The sequence below is a fragment of the Eupeodes corollae genome, chromosome 1 (assembly GCF_945859685.1).
Source record: "Eupeodes corollae chromosome 1, idEupCoro1.1, whole genome shotgun sequence".
Taxonomy (NCBI): Eukaryota; Metazoa; Arthropoda; class Insecta; order Diptera; family Syrphidae; genus Eupeodes; species Eupeodes corollae.
This window is the reverse complement of record NC_079147.1, coordinates 121,170,625-121,190,433: the sequence shown is the minus strand read 5'-3', so window position 1 is coordinate 121,190,433 and position 19,809 is coordinate 121,170,625. Positions and strand designations below refer to the sequence as shown.

Here is a 19,809-nt window from a genome sequence, read left to right as displayed (position 1 = left end):
TCATAAAGGAGTATTAATGTTTTAAGTGGTTTTGACCAAATTATAGTTTTCAAAAGAGTAGCACAATTAACAACGTAGGTTTTAAAACTAAATATGGTCTAAAACAACGGCCTAGACATATTTCTATACAAAATAAAATAAAAATGTAAGTTGTATGCGAAATAAACGAAATGTTAATACATTTGTATCACAATATTTTTGTATATAAGTTAACCCGATCGCCTAGGTCGTCGCTGACCGCAACCAAAGCTGCTGTATCCGCCATTGTCGTCGTCTTCATCGTCATCCGCCATTGTCGTCGTCGTCATCGTCACTATCGTCGACGATAACTATTTATGCTGACACAACTATTTCTATCAACGAAGTAGCTCCCACCGATGTCAACCACAATCCATGCGACGGGAAGTACGGAAATGTGATATCTTGAACACGCTGCACGATAGAAATATTTCGCAGGGTAAAGTAGAATATATGATAGATTTTAAGTTTAGTTTTTAAGAAGACTCAATAAAGACAGAACATATTGAAAATAACAAATACTTGTTATCTTTACTTATATAGGCGTATATGTTCATTTAACGAAAAGTATACAATCAATAATTTAAAATTAAACAGGATATTCGGGAAATTAAACCAATTTAGTGACACTTTTGGTGGGATTTCAAATTTTGAAACTCGAAACTATACTTAAATGAGTTTTGGTTTTTAAAATGAATGAAACAAGTTGTGTGTGAATATCAATAAGGTATCTTTATTTGAGAGCCCTATCAATGGCCTTATGTGTGAAATAAATCGTTTAAACATTTTAAGCAATTTACTAGGCTTTGATTCAGCAAATTCTAAACGATTTTAACATCTTACTATCTCTTAACAATTTGCTAAAGTTGAAATCATGAAATCGCTACTTTAACTCTTAGCAATTTGCTAAATCCGTATGATATATGTACAGTTATTTTTCTAAGAGCAGTGGATGGAATAGGCCAGTCAACAGTTCAGAATTCCAATTAAAAGCGTAGTTGCTTACAAAGCAACTTTCACTTTTTAGACATGTTTGGATGCTCGTTTTTTGTTAAAGGCAATTATTTAATAACTATCAATGATTTAAAATTTTGACTAGTAAATTGATAAATATTTAGCAAATTGCTGTTCTTTAAAATTTTACAGCAATATTTTTATTTATTCGCAGGATGTTCGTGTCAAAAAAAACATGTTAGTTGTGTTTTTTGTAGGTTTTTATTTTTAAAGAGTTGTCCATGGGTTTCTTATGAAACAAAAGTTATAAGTGGAAGGAACGAGGTTTTAAATAAGATGAAATAAATTTAAAGCTAATAACTGTATTTATTTTCAAGATATTTGATTCGAATGTCAATGTATTTATATATGTATATCAATTTTAATTAATATTTCTCAAGGTTTTTTATATTTAACGAACAAAACTGTCAACTCGACCACATGTCACAAAGCTGTATTCTCGTATTGTTGTATATACTTTATGATATGCTTAGGGGTAGAAAGTTTGTTGTCAAAAGTGTCAATGTAACTTCTACCACAACATTCTTAATTAAAAATGGTCTTCAACAGGGAGCGGTGAATTCCCCGATTCTCTTCAGCATTTACACAATCGATCTCATAAGTAGTCTGATTTCGACATGATTCAGCGATATTGCTCCGACTGAAAACTGAAAATAATTGTCCAGGAGGCAGAGGCAATTCTGTTCCGGACTTCGTTGGCTATGGCCACGATTGATACCTACAAGAAATGGCGCAAGATAGTCATCGTTGATCTTCACGGGCAGCGACTAGCGAGCAAAATTGTAGCGAAGTACCTATGTAGGTATCTTGTTCGATCAGTATTTATATTTCGACGGACATATAAATGCTGCTCTGACGAGTGTGAAGCTAAGAGATGCAAGCCTGCATGTTCAAAGAAAAAGTTTTGTTTATATATTTTTTTTTTAAGTTTAAAAATGATACACATACAAAAATTAAAGAAAACTCTATCATTGCGATTCCAAAAGGCTTAAATATCCTTCTATGATAGACTCCGACTTTATGCAGTCAGTTCCGCTACATTTACCACGCAAAAGACTACAGAGTATGCTACTGTGTCTGCACTCACTCATTGTTGTCAGCGGCCCATTTGTTATTGCTAGGTATAAGTTTCAACAAATATTCTTGGGCAGGCGGCAATTCTGATTTTCCTAATATTAATTAGCCTGGATTGTGTATAACTTAATAATAACATCTCTAGGCCTCAAACCCCTGCCAACGTTACAACTCACCACACACATTCCATTATAAACCTCACCACACAAAATTCACCACTTGTATTTTAAACACAGTTATCTTTAAACGGCGATAAGTTTTTTTAGGGAAATTAAATACCATGCCTGACGACGATTTTATTAAGGACAAAACATCGCCTCCATTTCCAGCAGGAGGCGGTATAGTTCATGCAGTGTCTATCAAACTGCCAGATTGTTGGACCAAAATGCCAGCCATTTTGTTCATACAAGTAGAATCACTTTTTTCCACTCGAAGTATTGTTTCAGAAGAAACAAAATTTCATTACGTCATTCAATCCCTTTCTCAGGACGTGGCCGCAAGCGTCTATGACATTTTAATTCAGAAAACCCAAACATTTTAATTCAGAAAACCCAAACATTTTAATTCAGAAAACCCAAACACCCTATACGAACTTCAAAAAGGTGCTCATAGAACGACATTCGATGAGCGAAAGCAGGCAAAGCCTCTTGCCTTCAGGGGAGAAGATGGGGGGCAAAAAGCCTTCAGAGTTCTACAGAAGATTGCAAACATTAGCCGGACAATCAATGATTGTAACGGAGAGTCTCATACTAGAACTCTGAAAACGGCGTCTTCCCACTCTTTTCCTAGTCTAATCAAATCGAGCTCCTAAACAAAAACGGACGAACTCCTTGAAATAGCAAACGACATTTTTGAAGTCTACCAAAAACAAAACTCCTGTTTCTCAATGCCTTTACTGAACGATCAATCAATGAACTTAAGAGCATCAACCAAAATCTACAAGCCGAGATAAGCGAAATAAAAACTATTGTCTTCAATCTTAATTTCAATAAACGTTCTTCACGAACTCATAATAGAACCCCATTCAGTCGATACTCAGACAAACATAGCAGGAATAGATCGAATTCTAAGAGAAATTTACAAACTTTTTGGTTCCATCAGAGATATGGAAATCGTGCCATAAAGTGTTCACAGCCTTGCAATTTCAAAAACGTGGACCCAAACTAGATTCTACTGTCATGGCAGCGGCAAATGACAGTATAATGCAATTGTTGCAAGCCGCATTTTCATTCCAGATCCAATTTCTAGCCTTACATTTTTAATTGACTCAGGTTCAGACGTTTCAGCCATTCCAGCCTCAATACTAAAACAATAAACCAGATCAAAAGATTTCTGCAACAAACGGCTCGGCTATAAATGTTTTTGGCACAACATTTTTAAAACTAACGCTAGGCTTCCGAAGAGTTTTCAACCATACCTTCTTAATAGCTTCAGTCACAAAACCTATCATAGGTGCCGACTTCTTAAAAATAACTGGTTCGGTAATACATAAGAAACTGCAGACTTATTGACCCACTGACAAATACAAGTGTAGTGGCACACCTTGTAGAGAAAATATAATAAGTCGAAGTTTTTTTGAAATTGAATAAAAATACAACTCAATCCTTCAAGACTTTTCTTCCATTATGGATCCACCGAATTTCAACCTTCATGTAAAACACACCGTCGTTCACCACATTATTACATATGGACCCCTTCCTTATTCTCGCCCTCGTCTCCTCAACAACGTCAAATTAAAAATTGCAAAAGAAGAATTTGACTACATGATCCAAATAGGCATTTGCAGACCTTCATCCTCACCCGGTGCATCTCCACTACACATGGCTTCAAAACACGAGGCGATCGACTGGAGACCATGTGGTGATTATAGGCGATTAAACGCCATGACAGTCCCAGATAGGAACCCACTTCCAAATATTCACCACATGAATGCAACACAAATTGTATAGTAAAATTCAAAATTATTTTATTAACATAAGAAGTGTTTGCAATCGGTAAGATTTGTCGAATTAATATTGTTGACGTTGCAAAGCCCCTAAAGTCAAATTAACACATTTTTAGAGAGATGTCTGTGTGCACTTACGTTTATGTGTTCGTACGTCCGGGATGTTTTTTATTTTGTTATACAGAAAGGACTCTTAAAAAAATTAAAAATATCTAACGAATTAAATGTTATATTATATTACGTTATACCAACCAAGTATAATTGTTGGAAACAAATTCAATTAATTTTTTCGACTCAAATAAGAAATAATATTTTCAATATTTGGTAACATTTTTTATAACAAATACAAATCTAAAAAATCGAAACTAAAAATTTGTAAACATTTATTTCGAGTCAAATATCTTTAAAAAAAATTAAACATATTGGCTTCAAACTTATTTTATCTCACAGAAAATATTATTTTCAACATTCAGTAAATTTTTTTATAGAAATCCAACAGTCACAAAAAATTAAAATCTACAAAAAATATAATTTAAAATTGGTAAAAATTTATGTTCGCTTCTCCACATCTCGTGAATAGTAGAAAATATTGACTTCAAATTAATTTCATACATTCAATTTGTATTTGTTTATATAAGATATATAAGAAATGAAACATTTTTTAGAAATGCTACTAAAATTGGTAAAAATTCGTTGGTAATTTTAATTTTTTTTTCGAATAATTCAACTGACAACTTTTTTAACAAAACACGAAAACCTACAAACCTTTTAATCAAGGCAAATCGACAGACGGGGTGGAGAGTTATCAATGTGGGTCCAGTCCATTGAATTCCACCTGAATTTCAATGTTTGTTTGAACTAAAATGACACATTTATGTACAAATACACAAATAAATTGAAATGAAATAATATCCCTAACATACGTGTTATTAATTATTTAAATTATCACGTTCTGTATATAAATAATTAATTATAAAAACAACATTTTTTCACTGCCTCCCTCGAACTTTTGCTGAATTTCTATACATCCTTCTTTACTTTCTGTTTTTTAATAATCTAGAAATTAGTTATTTTATATTGGAATTTTACCCCAGCCACAATACATTTCACATGTAGAACATGTGGAACGAACTATATAACGACATATTTGCTGCAAAATGACGTATTACCTTACATAGATCAAATATGATTATTTATTATTCTTTTTAGTTTCTCAATATCTTCTTGTGTGTTTCCATTTATTTGAAAAAGTTCCTTTATAATCTCAAAAAAAAAAGACGAGGTTAAATTTTACAGACAAATTACTAGATTACCAGTTTTTTTAAACAATTTGAGTCTACTATTTGTGAATCATTTTTTTTTATGTAAGATTTATGATATTTCCAAATCAGCACTGTTTTACTAATGGCGTTGTACCGTACCTGGTAATGGAGCCTACGAAAAACTAAATTGCCTCATTTAAAATTATAAAGCAATTGGACTGTATTTGTATTGACAAAACTCTCACACCAAATTTTACTTGTTAAATTAAGAAAACTATGTTTAAGTGTACATTTCAGAGAGTGGCTTTACTCTTATTAATTGGATAGATCAAGCTCTGTACTTTCAATGGTTGCGATTCAAACAATTTCCAAGTTAAATTTCTGTTGTCCATAAATGATTTAATGTCTGTGTTGAAACACTCTACGGTGTACAATCTTCAAAATTGTTTCAAGTTTTTGAGCTTGGTAAGAATTGCAATGTGATCTTTATTAAAATAGAACTGGTTTCCTGCGAATTGCGCTGAGGCGATTAAGATGGAATAAATCCTGCTATCTTCCATTTTATCAGCACAGACTAAAATGTATGAATATGCCAATTTTATGTTTTTATGAAGTCATTGAAAATGTTGTGGTAATTATGCTGCACATACCTCTCTCCCAACAACCTTCAACCTCAAAAAATATTTGAAAACTACTGATTCGTAATGCTTATGCCAAAAATGATACACCCGCTCTAAATTTTAAATATCATTCATATTGAAAGAAAATATTTTAATTTGTTTTATCAACACCTCCACCCATCAACCCAATGAAAAGTTGCTTAAGATGACATCCTGCATCGATTCCAATCATAACTTTTATGAATTAATTATTTGGAGGTTCCGATCATATTTTTGCTAGAATTCCCAGGCGAATATTATTACCTATACAAAGATGTATTTTAAGTCAACACCTCTGCTGATTTTTAAGATATATGTTCAAGGAAAAAAACATAGATATAGACGTAAGAACGTACATAGGTGCACACATAAACCTTTACAAACACCATGTATTAAGATTTATTGAAAAAACGAGAAGTCAACATTTGCAATTTGACTTAACAAATCCATTTTTTCGATAGCAACAAAATGTTTGAACCTATTTTGTCAAGCCTATTTATATTAATGATCCGTTATGAATCAAAACAGATTCTCACTGTAGAAGATCTTTTATGAGTTAATGGTTTACGAGTATATTATAGACAATTTTATTTAATTTTGGCATAAAATTTGGACGACGAAATGTTTTACCAAACAAAAGAAAATCCTGTTTCGTAAAAAGCTGCAAATTAAGGTTAATATAACTTAATTATATTTATTTCAATAATTTATCATTAATTAATCTAAGCAGAGATGGAAAGCTCACCAAGAAGATAAAATATTTGTAATATTGTTTGTGTTTACCTAAAGCAATATGTCAGTGCACTGATTAAATACCAACTTAAACTTAATATGCCTGTCAAAAACATAAATTCAAAAAATTTAAAAATCAGTTTAATAGTGATCAGAATGAAACAATAACATTTTTGGGGTGGTACATACTATTGAGTCAGATTATAAATACTCTGAAATTAAATTCTTATTTATAATGATCCAGATACAATAAACAGTAATAAAAGGAAATTTAAAATTATAATTATTATAAGTAGACATTTACTTTTATACCTCTATATGATTATTGCGATTGTAGTGCAGATTTAAAACACGATAAAGCTCACTTTCCCCACCAACATGAAGATCTTCACCATGTTTAATTCCCTCTGTGACAGCTTGACGTGCATACTTCTCCATTTGTATGTAGTAAAATTCTCTGCAATTTAAGGTAATTCGATTGAAATATGTAGTTATGTTTTGTTATAATTGTGATTGTACTTATATAAGTTTATGCGATTTCAAATTAAATACTAATAATACATGCAGAATATTTTAACATAGACGTTTTTGGTTAGGGATTTAAATATAGTACCTAGTATATAGATAAATTCTCACAAATATGCGTATGAAAGTGAAAATGTCCACGTGTTTACAAATTATATTCAAGATCGTCAAATTAATTTTCTGTAGAAAATGTAAAATAATAAAGTATGTACAAATATGTAGAAAGTACTATTTAAGGAAACCCTTGTACAAAATTAAAACTGGTATTTAAATTTGTAAGCAAAAAACTACTTGAAAAGGGGATGCATATACAAAAAAAATCAATTACTGAATTACTACAATTAAGAATTGCATCACTTTCTTATTCTGATATATTTTTTTTTAATTTTAGGAAATCACTTCTTTTTTACATTTTTTTTATAGGTAAATTAATTTTTAATTAGTTTAACGAATTAGTACTTATGTATGTACACATTTTATTGTTCTTATGGGTTTGTAATCATTCCTTTTTCAATTTTACAAAACGTTTACATTAATTCTGTCTTTAAGAATCATCCTTTTCAATATTATAAAATATCATTAACCTGCCTGTTATATACAGTGTCGAGCATAAGTCATGGTACTCAAAGTGCCATGTCATTAAAAGCTTTGAAAGAAAAGAAAACTTAAGGACTTAATTTTCATGCATCAAGTTATTTAGTATGATAAAACCTTATTCTTTGTTTTACAAATAAAAAAAATTCAAAACCAAATTCTATTTTCTAGAAAAAAATAATAAAACCTTGAAATCTATGAAAAAAGTAGTGCAAAAGTCTAGGTACTTCTGCACTTTACTAGTTTTAAATTTGTAACGGTCCTGTTGGCTTTATATATATATATATATATGAATATGTATATATTGGGAATGAATATCAACTTCTCGTACATTTAATGCTTTGTTTGATTCCATCCTGTAGTGTATGCGTAAGCTAAACTACATTACTTAATTTAAGTCTAACTCAGGTACTCTAACTACACCGGCTTAGAGAGAGATAACCGTCACTGTCTCGAGCGCATGTATGCATAAAAAGAGTCAGTCAGTGATCGAGTCTTGTGAAAACAAATTTATTAGGAATAATTATTTATTTATGTGTGTGATAGTATTTTATAAAAAATGCATGTGTTAAAATATTTCATAAAATCTTTAAAAAAAATTGTGCGTGTGTAATTTTATTTCATTTGTGCAAGCTTAAACTTGTTCGACACGTTGATTTATTTTTTGTTTGTTTGTGTTTTGTGCGAATGGTGAATAAAATTTAAATGTTTGTCAGTTTTACTTATTTGTGTTAAAATTATAAAGTTTTCTTGAACTTTAAAAAAAAACAATAATTGAAGGTAAAAGTAAACATCAACATCATACATTAAATTGTAGCTACAAGGGATCTAATAATTCCCTCCATTAAATTGGAAAATGGACTTAAAATACCTTAATAAATAAAGGAATGGGATAAGCTAATTTCCTGAATTTGATTGCAAAAGCGCGGGTTAAATACCCACCAAAATTAAGAAAATAAATAAAGGAAGCAAGTAAGATATGAGTATTTGAAATGTATTAGCTTCCGTAAATAACAATATAAAGAATTTTGGTTACAAAACCTACATCAGATTGTACATACACTAAAATGAAAATAGTCTGAGTGAAATGACAACACCAAAAAAAGAGCAAATTCTAAGGCTGTGTAAGGCGCACACATTCCACTAATCATCATTAATGCTTCTTTACCAAATTGCATGCAGCATGAGCTAAAGAGGAAGAATTATAGAACATGTTTGATGGATTTGAGAAGAAATAATTTTTTTACAGCACATATCATACTACTCTAATTGAAATGGCAAACACCTTGCCAACATTGGAAGGTTTTTCTTTGGATGGAGATATTCCATCAGTTGGGTTGGAATGGGAGAGATATGTATAAGAGAGCTTTTGATATTTATTTGGAAGCGGCAACAATCGAATTTCTGTAAAAAACGCCAACTCTCTTACACTTTGGTGGTTTGGGTCTGCAAGAGGTCAATCTCCCAGGTGCTAATATCGAGAACACCGCTGATAATTATGTATTTTCGGTTGCTATACAGAAACTAGATGAATAGTTTTCCCCAAAGCAAAGCAAAGTATATGAAAGGCACGTTTTTAGACTTCTCAAGTAAGAGGAAGGGGAAAAGTTTGAGAAATTCATGCTTCGATTAAGTGATCAGGCTAGCAAATGTGGGTTTCAACGTTTAGATAATAACTCTATCAACCAAATCACTGAAAAATGTACCTCGAACGATCTCAGAAAAAAATATTAACAACCGGCGATGTATGACGATAGACAAATTCTAATAGAAGCAAAAACACAGTTTTAAATAAACGAGAGATACAATGGATAAAATGAACTACCTTGAAGACGAACAAATTTAAGTGGATTACGTTTTCCATATTGACGATGATGCTTCCATTGAAAATTTTGTAGATGGCATAAAAACGAAAATGTTAGTTGATTCAGATTGTAGGCTTAATTTGTTGACAGACAAAACCTGGGAATGTCTTAAAGAAAAAAAAATACACGTTTACAGCCAAGTCAAAAAACCAAAAAAATAATCCTTGCATATGGTATCCAAACCCTTTTAGACGTTAAAGGATCATTAGAACATTCAAGTCCATGGTAAAGAACAACAAGCTTAATTTTACGTTATTACGGGTGGAACAAAGGACTTACTAGGAAAGGATACCGCAGTTTCATTAGGAGTCTTAAAAATAGGGATCCCAGTAAATCAAATTACGAGTAACATAAATTCTTCCCTAAGTTTAAAAATGTGTTAGTTACAATCCCCATTGACAATTCAATCAATGCTGTTTCACAGCCATGCAGGAGAATACCCATTCCTTTAGAAACGCTAGAAGACAAATAATAAGAGCTCTTAGATTACGATATCATCGAAGAAGTACACGACCCATCAAGTGGGTATCTACTATAGTTCCAATACTTTAAAAAAAACCGTGAGCTGCGTCTTCGTATAGATGTGAGAAGGGCAAATGCTGCCATTAGGCGGGAAAATTATCCCCTACCAACTATGACCCAGATGCTGCTTAAATTTCGAGAAGCTTGCTGTTTAGTAAGCTCGACATCAAAAATGCGTTTCACCAAATTGAACTTCATCCTCACTCGACATATACGAGTATGTATAACGACTTTCATAACAATGAAAGGTCTCTTTCGTTACAAAAGATTAATGTTTGGTATTAATTGCGTTCCAGCAATTTTCCAAAAAATACTTGAGGAACTATTGATAGGGTGTAAGGGCGTCATTATTTTTATAGATGATATTTTAATTTTCGCAAAAAAATGACGGTGATCACAATATAAGACTAAAAAACGCGTTTAAGGCCTTAAATGAAAACAACGTTCTCTTAAACTAAAAAACACAAATGCATCTACAAGGTGAAATGTATTCAATTTCTGGGTCACGAACTTACACCGGAAGGTATAAAGTCTTTAGAAAAATATGTTAAGGCATTACAAAATTTAGAGCTCCGAAAACACTCGAAGAGCTACAAAAGCTTCTGAGGATTGGTAAACTTTATTGGCAAATGGATACCGAATCTTGCCACTGCAACTGAATTTCGCAAACAACTTTTAAGAAAGAAATGAGGAAAATGCTAACTTAGATAGGTTTTGGTTGAAGGAACAAAGATTCGCCTTTTCGAATTTAAAAACCACTTTAACGAAGTTCCAGTCATTGGGATACTATGACGTTAACGATAAAACGCAGGTAGTTGCTGATGCTAGCCCGGTCGGATTGGGAGCTGTGCTAACGCAAATAAATTGCAAGGGTCCCAAAATCATAGCATACGGAAATAGAACATTGCCAGATTGTGAACGACGTTTCAGTCAAACTGAAAAGAAAGCGCTTGCTTTTGGAAAAGAGTTTGACCACATCACTGACCATAAGCCCCTAGAAATCATTTTCGGTCACAAATCAAAACATTGCGCTTGCATCGAAAGATGGGTATTAAGACTCCAAGCGTACAAATTCAAAGATATCTATAAGCCGGAAACATGAATATTACCGATCAGTTATCGCGCTTATGCGTTTATCCTGATTCAACACCAATAGGAGTAGATACACATGTTTATCAAATAGTCGAGCATTCACGACCACTCGCGATTTCTTTGAAGAGATAATGACGTGCTCCGAAAATGATCCCGATACAAAAGCCGTTCGAAAGGGCATTTATGATAACGAATGGGGTCGCTCTTTACACGGATACAAAATGTTTGAAAACGAATTATGTTTTTACAAAAACATATTGTTGAGAGGAAATAAAATATTTATTCCAAGAAAACTCAGAAATGAAGTGTTAGATAAGGATGTCGAAAGCTTAGTAAAATCGTTTAAAGGTTGCACCTTGGTGAATATGCCAAACCTGCCGTTTACCGTAAAAAGACGAGATTTACCTACGGCTCTTTGGGTAGACATCGCGATGTACTTTTTAGGCCCCTTTCTAGTGATGAATATTTATTTGTTTTAATAGATTACTATAGCCGGTAAAAAGAGATCAATATTACAAAAATAATAATCAGTTCCCTTAAGGAGATGTTTATTTTTTGGGTGTTGGATCATAAGTTCTTGATTCGGATAACAGAAGAGGAATTAGTCCAATCAAACAAACATTATATATTAGATGTTGGGTAGTTTAGACTTCCCATCCATTATCCATCAAAGCTGATAATGACAAGCAGTTTGTCAGCGAAGAAATTAAATCCTTTTGCAAGGAATGCAACATCAAACTCTTTAGCACATTTCCATACTAACCACAACAAAATGGAGAGGTCGAAAGACAGAATCGGGATATTTTAAAACGGTTAAGATTTGCAAACTTGAAAAAAAAATACATGAAAGAAAGCTTATGGGAATATCTCATGAAGTTTAATAGTACGCCCTCGACTGGTAAGACACCATCTTTGTCATTGGAACAACAAATCGATGCAACTGAAAAAAAAGAGATCGCGGCAGATGCAGTCATGTTTGGAGTTCCTTGCCTACCAGACGAAAACCTCACTTTGCTAAATGCAAAACACCCACACTAAAGAACATCTTTCGCTCTCGCTCACGAAATTCTAATAGCCCAGCTTCGCCACTTGTCATTCTTAAGTTTTCCAGTATGCAAGAGAGGAATTCTTTACTGAAGTGCATTACTGTCTACACAAAACAACAACAGAATCATCAACTTAAACTGCGTGACTTGGGCATAGAATCCGACAATGCCTGTTTCTTGAATGAAAGTCTTAGCAAAAATACTTGCACTGACGCACTCTTCTTCACCATGCTATCCGAATGAGGAATAATTACCAACTGGTTAGTGTGAACACAAAACATGGCTCTGTTTTCATTAAACTAACAACTGATGGGGAAAGCTTTGCTGTTTACAACGTTGGCTGTTTAGAAGCTGCCGCAACGACGATGAACTAATTTTTCCGTAAGCAATGATTCACACCAAATTTAATTTTTAAAAACCATTGTAACGCAAATGCCTTTATTCTTTTTAATACTCATACTTAATATTCTCTTTTTATTTATTCTATTAATGGTAACTATACACTACTAATTCTTTTTAATTTTCTATTAATAATAACAATATTTTTATTACTTAATTTCTTTTTTCTTTTACTTTTTCTATTATTTATTGTAAAATTTTTTTGCCAAATATTGTGTTTATTGCTATTTATTATTATTTTTAAAATTCCTTTTGCTTTATATTCCTTCTCAAGCTTCTGCCACGTTCAAAGCTTTAAAATTCGCGAGTGCAGCTAACGCCATCAGAGGGTTCACTGGCAATGGTATAATTACGAATTTGTACGATATGATTCGAATTTCAAGAGCACAAAATAATGGATTAAAGATATGTATATAATTAGGGGATATCGTATCGAAATTAGATATCGTATCTGTGTCTGAAAACTGGTTTTAACCAGGCATTTGTGATGATTTTTATAGTTTGAGTGGTTTCAAAATTTTCCGAGCAGATAGAAGGTTCAGTTGTGGGGTAGGTGCCGCTTTGTTTGTGCATGACGGGATAAGTTGTAAATTAATAAGCAAATCTGATGACGACTGTCCTTTTGAATATATCTTTGTCAGTATTGTTTGTAACTCTGAAAATGTTTTAGTTAGATCAATTTACAGACCATACAACCATATTAGCATAATACCATTGGTTAAGACGTTAGAGACAATTTCTTCTTGCTTTTTTATAATATACTGTGTGGTGATTTCAACTGTAATCTGTTGGATAAGCGTTTAGCTGAAAATTTCTTCTTGCTTTTATATAATATACTGTGTGGTGATTTCAACTGTAATCTGTTGGATAAGCGTTTAGCTGAAATCTGAATCTGAGTCCCATTAAATGCTCCAATGCTACCCACTTCACCAAAGAGTCTAGTTCGCTACTAGATCTGTATGCCAGCGATGTTGGTAGGGTTATGCTTTACAGCCAGTTTTTAGCACCTAGTTTTTCCAAGCACGATTTAATTTTTGTATGTTTGGATTTAGTTTTTCAGGTTGATCAACAATTTTTTCAATACCGAGACTTCAAAAACTTAAACACATCTGACTTAGTGCGTGATTTTGACTGCGTAGCATAGAACTCACTGTACCATATGCAAAATGTAAATGATCAAGTCAGGTTTTTACGGCCATGTTCCTATTGAAACCCTCCTCGTTAGGCATACGGCTCCACCTTGGCTGAACAGCGACATCTCTGCTCTGATGTCACGACGAGATGCTGCCTACAGTCAATGGAGACGTTACAAACTGGAGCACTTCCACAAATTGTATTGCAGACTGCGTAATCAAGTTGTCGTAATAGCCAGAACGGCAAAAAGACTATTATGAAAACAAACCTGGTTCTTCCTTTGAAGGTGTTTGAAAAAACTATTCTGGGGCAGATCAAAAAATATCTTAATCAACAACCTGTTAAGTACCTGTCAGTCTGATTTTCGACCTAAGCGCAGCTGCAAATCCGCCTTACTTTTTGTAACTGATGAAATAATAATGGCTATCGACAGTGATCATGTTACATTGCTACCATTGTTAGATTATTCAAAGCTTTTGATACTGTTAACCACTCACTTTGGGTTTTCTTAAGAGTCCAGTAAGCTTGTTCTTTCGTATCTTAGCGGAAGGCAACAAAGCGTGGTGGCCAATGGATACTCGTCCACATTTCTCAATGTTTTGAGTGGAGTGCCACAGGGATCTATCCTTGGACCAATCTTCTTTTCACTTTACATAAATGAATTACGACAAGTTACCAAACATTGTTTAATTCATCTTTATGCTGATGATGTGCAGCTCCTGATAAGTCGAATTTTTGAACTAAAAATGAAGCCTTAGCTTTAATGAATGAGGATCTGCTCCGCACTGTGAAAGTGGTCAAAAAAGAACGATCTCCGCTTAACCCTGTCAAATCAATCCCCATCTATCGCAAAAACTTTGATCTATCGGGTTTAAGCCTATTGAAACTTGACGACGAAACCATTGAATATGTTAGCACTGCTAGAAACCTAGGAGTAGTATTCAATCGCACTCTTACTTGGGATGACCACCTTAATAGTACCATTGGTAAAGTCTATGGAAGTCTCCGCCTTCTTCAAGTCATTCGAAATTTCATCCCGATCAAAACTAAACTGCTACTTGCTAAGGCCCTTATACTACCAATTGTGCTGTATGGGTGTGAAATCTTTTGTAAACTAGACTGTGTGACTAGCCGCAAATTTAATGTGGCTTACAACAATATTGCCCGCTATATTTATAATCTACGCCGTTATGATCACATATCCATTTTTGCGGTAAGGATTTTTGATTGTAGCCTAAACAGTTTAATAAACTTTCGCTCTGTGAGTTGCCTGCATAAAATCATCCAAACACAACAACCTTATTATCTATACCGTAAGCTGAATTGATTGGCAAATAATTGATGCTAAATTTCCTCTTCTATATATGTATATATAAATATGTAAATAGAAGTCTTAGTTACATAATTTGTATTCAAATTCTGAAATTAATGTAAGTGCTAGCAACACTTTATAAGACTCATGTCCTACCTTGTAAGCGATTTTTAAAATAAATAAAATACAAATACCATTAGAGCTCCTCTTCAACAGATCAACTAGGGACAAAATTCATTCTCTGGAAGCTATAGGCTATCAAGTTGAAGATTCAGAAACTAGAGATAGAGACAAAGAACAAAAAGAGAAAGGAAAGGAATACGCCGATAAAAAAAGAAGGGCTACTGAAAGTACTATATCACAAGGCGATAAAGTCTACATAAAATAATGGAAAAACAAAATAAAATGAGCACTAATTTGGATCCAACTGGATAATACTGTTGAAAGTTTAAAAGATGGAGATACAATCGTGAGAAATGATGAAACTGGACAGATTATAGGAGAAACATAGTTAATTTAAAAAAGTAGTAGTATGGAAAGCTATTCAAGCGAGCGAAGACAAAGTCGACTCTGAATCGGAATAATTTCAGGTCTAGTTTGTGTTTCTTTTATAAAAAAAAAAAATTATAAAAAATTTGAATTTTGTTCCAAATCAAAGCTCAATATTCTTCAGTTAAAAGATTTAAAGATTAAAACCAGTTTCTATTGAGTAAAAACTATAAAATTTAATATATTACATAGTAAATGTTAAACTTTGTAAATTTTGGATAACAAATTTTTTGTAAAATATAAATATTAGTAAAGAGAATGTGGCGATTAAAGGTAAGCTTTATTTCGTTAAGGCTTTTGACTTTATATTCAATATTTTTTATCAAAACAAGATACAAATGCAGTGTATGCCTAAGCTAAACTACATTACTTAATTTAAGTCTAACTCAGGTAATCTCACTACATCGGCTTAGAGAGAGATACCCGTCACTGTCTCGAGCGCATGTATGCACACACAGAGTCAGTAGGTGATCGATTCTTGTGGTGTGCGGACACATTGCGTTGGCGAGCCTGTGAAAACTACACATTCAGAGAATTGTTTCGTCCTATCGCACTGAAATCGTTGTTACGGGCGATTTCAATGTACACAATTTTTCATGGCTTCAACATTCAGGCCAGACAATACCCGATGGATCTTCGCTGAGTTGAACCACCTAACTCAGCTGGTCAACGAGGCCACCCGAATATCGGCCGTTTAAGGTCGAGTAGAACACACTCTTGACTTGTTTCTTACCTCTGACACTGATAAGTACACTGTTGGTGTTCTATATCCTCGAGGCACATCTAACCATTGTGTTATATCAGCAAAATTTCTCGTGCCAAAACTGTCCAGTTAAAGAAAGAGCTAAGAGAACCGTTCGGCAATACGAGAAAGCCAGCTGGGACGGTCTCAATAATTACTTCAAGATCTTTAACTGGTCACTATGCTCAACCGATAGTGATGTTGGCACCAGCGCTGATATGATCATAAGTTTAATTTTCCTGGGAATGATAATTTTTATTACGAACAGGGTTGAAAGCATCAGATCTAGGGAAAACGCATGGTTTGATGCGAGCTGTAAAGAGGTTATTAAGAACTTAGTTTCCGTTGCTATAAAGCCAACCCTAATGAGAAATCCCGGAAAAAGGTCAAACAAGCCTGGAAGGCCTCCAACGCTCATATTCAGCGGACCAAATTAATACACGAATAAAAATATTGGAATGTCCCAAAGGTAAACATTTTTGGTAATTTGTAAAAAACATGAGGAATTCTTCCTCGGTTCCTACGCTCTTTAGAGAATGCTAATCTCTTAGCTAGGCAGTTCGCCACCAATTCCACGTTGCCTGTGAGTGTTATGAGTCCGCTTGTACTAAAGCGAGTTAGTGAATCTATGGGACCAATCTTTTTTCGCAATCGTACTGTGGCAAGAGTCCTTAGGGATCTAAACACACATAAATTCGCTAGCCCGGTACGTTTCCCCGCTATTGTTCTGAATATGTGTTCTTTAACGCTGGCAAAACCACTGGGTAAGCTTTTTCATCTGTCCTACTCCTCAAGTTTCGTTCTGAGAGGATCGAAAACCGCATTTGTCCCGCCCAACCCTAAAAAAAATAGAATCTTCCTCACCCTCTAATTACCGACCGATTGCATTTACGTCCCTTCTTTACAAAGTCATGGAAAAGCTGATTAATTATCATCTCAAGAAATATCTTGAAGATCGAAATCTTCTTTATAACCGTCAGTACGGCTTCCGAACCAATAGGTCTTGGTGATCTCATGGTTCATCTCATCGAACAGTGGGCAAATCTTTAAATCGCTTCGGAGAAAGCAAGATTATTGCACTTGATATTTTAAAAGCATTTGATAGGGTTTGGCACCAGTCTCACATATCGAAAATGCGTGCTTTCGGTTTTCATGAATCTCTGCTTCATTGGATTAATAATTACCTTTTCGGATCGTTCAATACAAGTAGTATTAGATGAATTCAAGTCCGAAAACCATAAAATAAATGCTGGTGTGCCCCAGGGCTGTATTCTATCTGTAACGCTCTTTCTCATTTGTATAAAGGATTTTCTGTCTGCAACTTCCAATCCAATACATTCTTTCGCTGACGATATGACTCTTAGCTTTTCATATTCGTTTTCAGACTCTTCTTCGGATGTTCAACTGCAACGACAAACAATGGGCATTAAAAAACCGCGTGGAATTTAATGCTTTGAAAACCCAATGCCCATGGATGGCACTTGTATCAATTAGATTGAACATCTCGATATTCTCGGTATGTGTGTCAGCAACCACCTCTTGTGCAACGAGCACATACTCAATGTAGTTAAAAATGCCGCAAGGTGTTTGGGTTTCCTTAGGTCATGCAAGAAATGTTTCACCCCTACTGATGTGCCTGTTATCTACTAGACTTATATACGTCCAAAGCTTGAGTAAAACTCCCTCTGGGCTAGTGCTCCTGCAACTTAATTAAGTCTCTATGATAGTATTGAACGTAGAGCATTTAAATTGTTAGATGATAATATCATCATAAGATCATTTACTTACCTTGAACATCGTTGTAAGATTTCTTGTATGGCCCTTTTTCACTATTATTTTAACGGTTTAAGCTCTAGCGAAATAGCCAGCTGCATTCCTCCACTTAAATAGTTCAACCGTAATGCTCGCGCTTCTAGGAATGCTCATCACTATCAGTATACCAAGTCCAACTTCGGCCGTACTGTCAAATACATATTCGTTCTTTAGCCGTACTCCGCCAATCGTGGCGTTTGCTGCGTGGCACTAAGCGCCGTCCTACTGTAACCACATGTCGTCTAGGTTCATATGGTTCAATTTGGACCATAAGAAATTAGTTAACATCGTTATGTACCGCTCGCTATTGACGGTGACCGCCCCAGTAACGTCGTTTTCAAAAATGGACGGACCAATTACGCCACCGCACAGTGGCCCGTTTAGGCAAAACTGCTTGCATTGCTTCATTTTTCGAGTGGGTCTATAATGCAAAAAATTTACAATAATCGCAATTTAGAAGAAGCCAATATGGAACAACTCCAAGAGCAATTAAGGCAAAGAAAGGAGCAGATAAGGCTGAGGGACCAGCAATTAGAACAGCTAAACACACTTTTCCAAAACCTCCAAGCCAGAGAAATGGCCCAACACGAAAAGGAAAGGGTTGCAAGAGAAGTTAAGCATATGACAACGTTCACTGGAACAGGTGACGTAACTGTCAATAGTTTTATTAAAAATGTGGAATATTACATTGGGGATACAAGAAACCCAACGTTAATTAAATGAATGATCAGGACGATCTATAACGAAAAGATACATGGACGTGCCAAAGAAATATTGATTCACCTACCAGATGCAGGGAACTGGGACGAAATCAAAAGGCAATTAAAGTTACATTACAAGCAGGACGTAGAACCCAGCCAAATATATAGAATTATGAATAGCCTCAAAGTAAATACAGTAAGTGAACTTTTATTAGAAACTCAAAAAATTAAATACAAAAGTGATGAGTTAAAAGAATATTATAAAGGCGATAGCGCCATAGATTTAAGTACTGAAAATTCAATGCTAGTTAATGTATTCAAAGAGATGAGTCAGGGTTTTTTGTTAGACAAAATCTATGAAGAAAAAAATCTAGATAAAATATTTGAGATAATGATAAAAAGAAGATATGAAGACAGTTGTATTAGGGATGAATTTAAGAAAAATAATAATTTTAATAAAATAAATAAAAGATATTAATAATCAGAACAATATAGGATTTTCTATAAATCAAAATAATTACTACAATAACAGTCAGCAAAATAATGGAAGTTCAATAAATATTAGGTAGTTTAATCAAAGTAGTAATTATCATAATAATAGAAATACTAGTCATTTTAACACTACATATAGTGGAAACACTGATAATAATACAAATAATAGAAATGCAAGTAACTACAATAACTTCGATATAAGAAATTCAGGTAATTTAAATGGGTATAGAAATTCAAGAAATTATTATATCATCATAAAACCAAAACTATCAAAGACATGAAGAACCCATGTCTATATGAAATATAGAGGCAAATAATTT

The 19,809-nt window shown here is 33.7% G+C and overlaps 1 protein-coding gene across 5 annotated transcripts in view; it reads right to left on the bottom strand.

Moving 5' to 3' along the window:
- Positions 1–19,809, bottom strand: part of LOC129942843 (homeobox protein prospero) — a 238,951-nt gene that overhangs the window by 25,042 nt on the left and 194,100 nt on the right. For 3 of the 5 annotated variants that reach the window (XM_056051933.1, XM_056051934.1, XM_056051937.1), the window contains one exon: positions 7,017–7,161. The exons of 1 other annotated variant lie outside the window; for it this stretch is intronic. In XM_056051933.1, the coding sequence (XP_055907908.1) occupies positions 7,017–7,161 (145 nt within the window). Of the gene's footprint in view, positions 1–7,008; positions 7,162–19,809 lie in introns of all 5 variants that reach the window. One more of the 5 variants, XM_056051938.1, reaches the window with a different exon arrangement.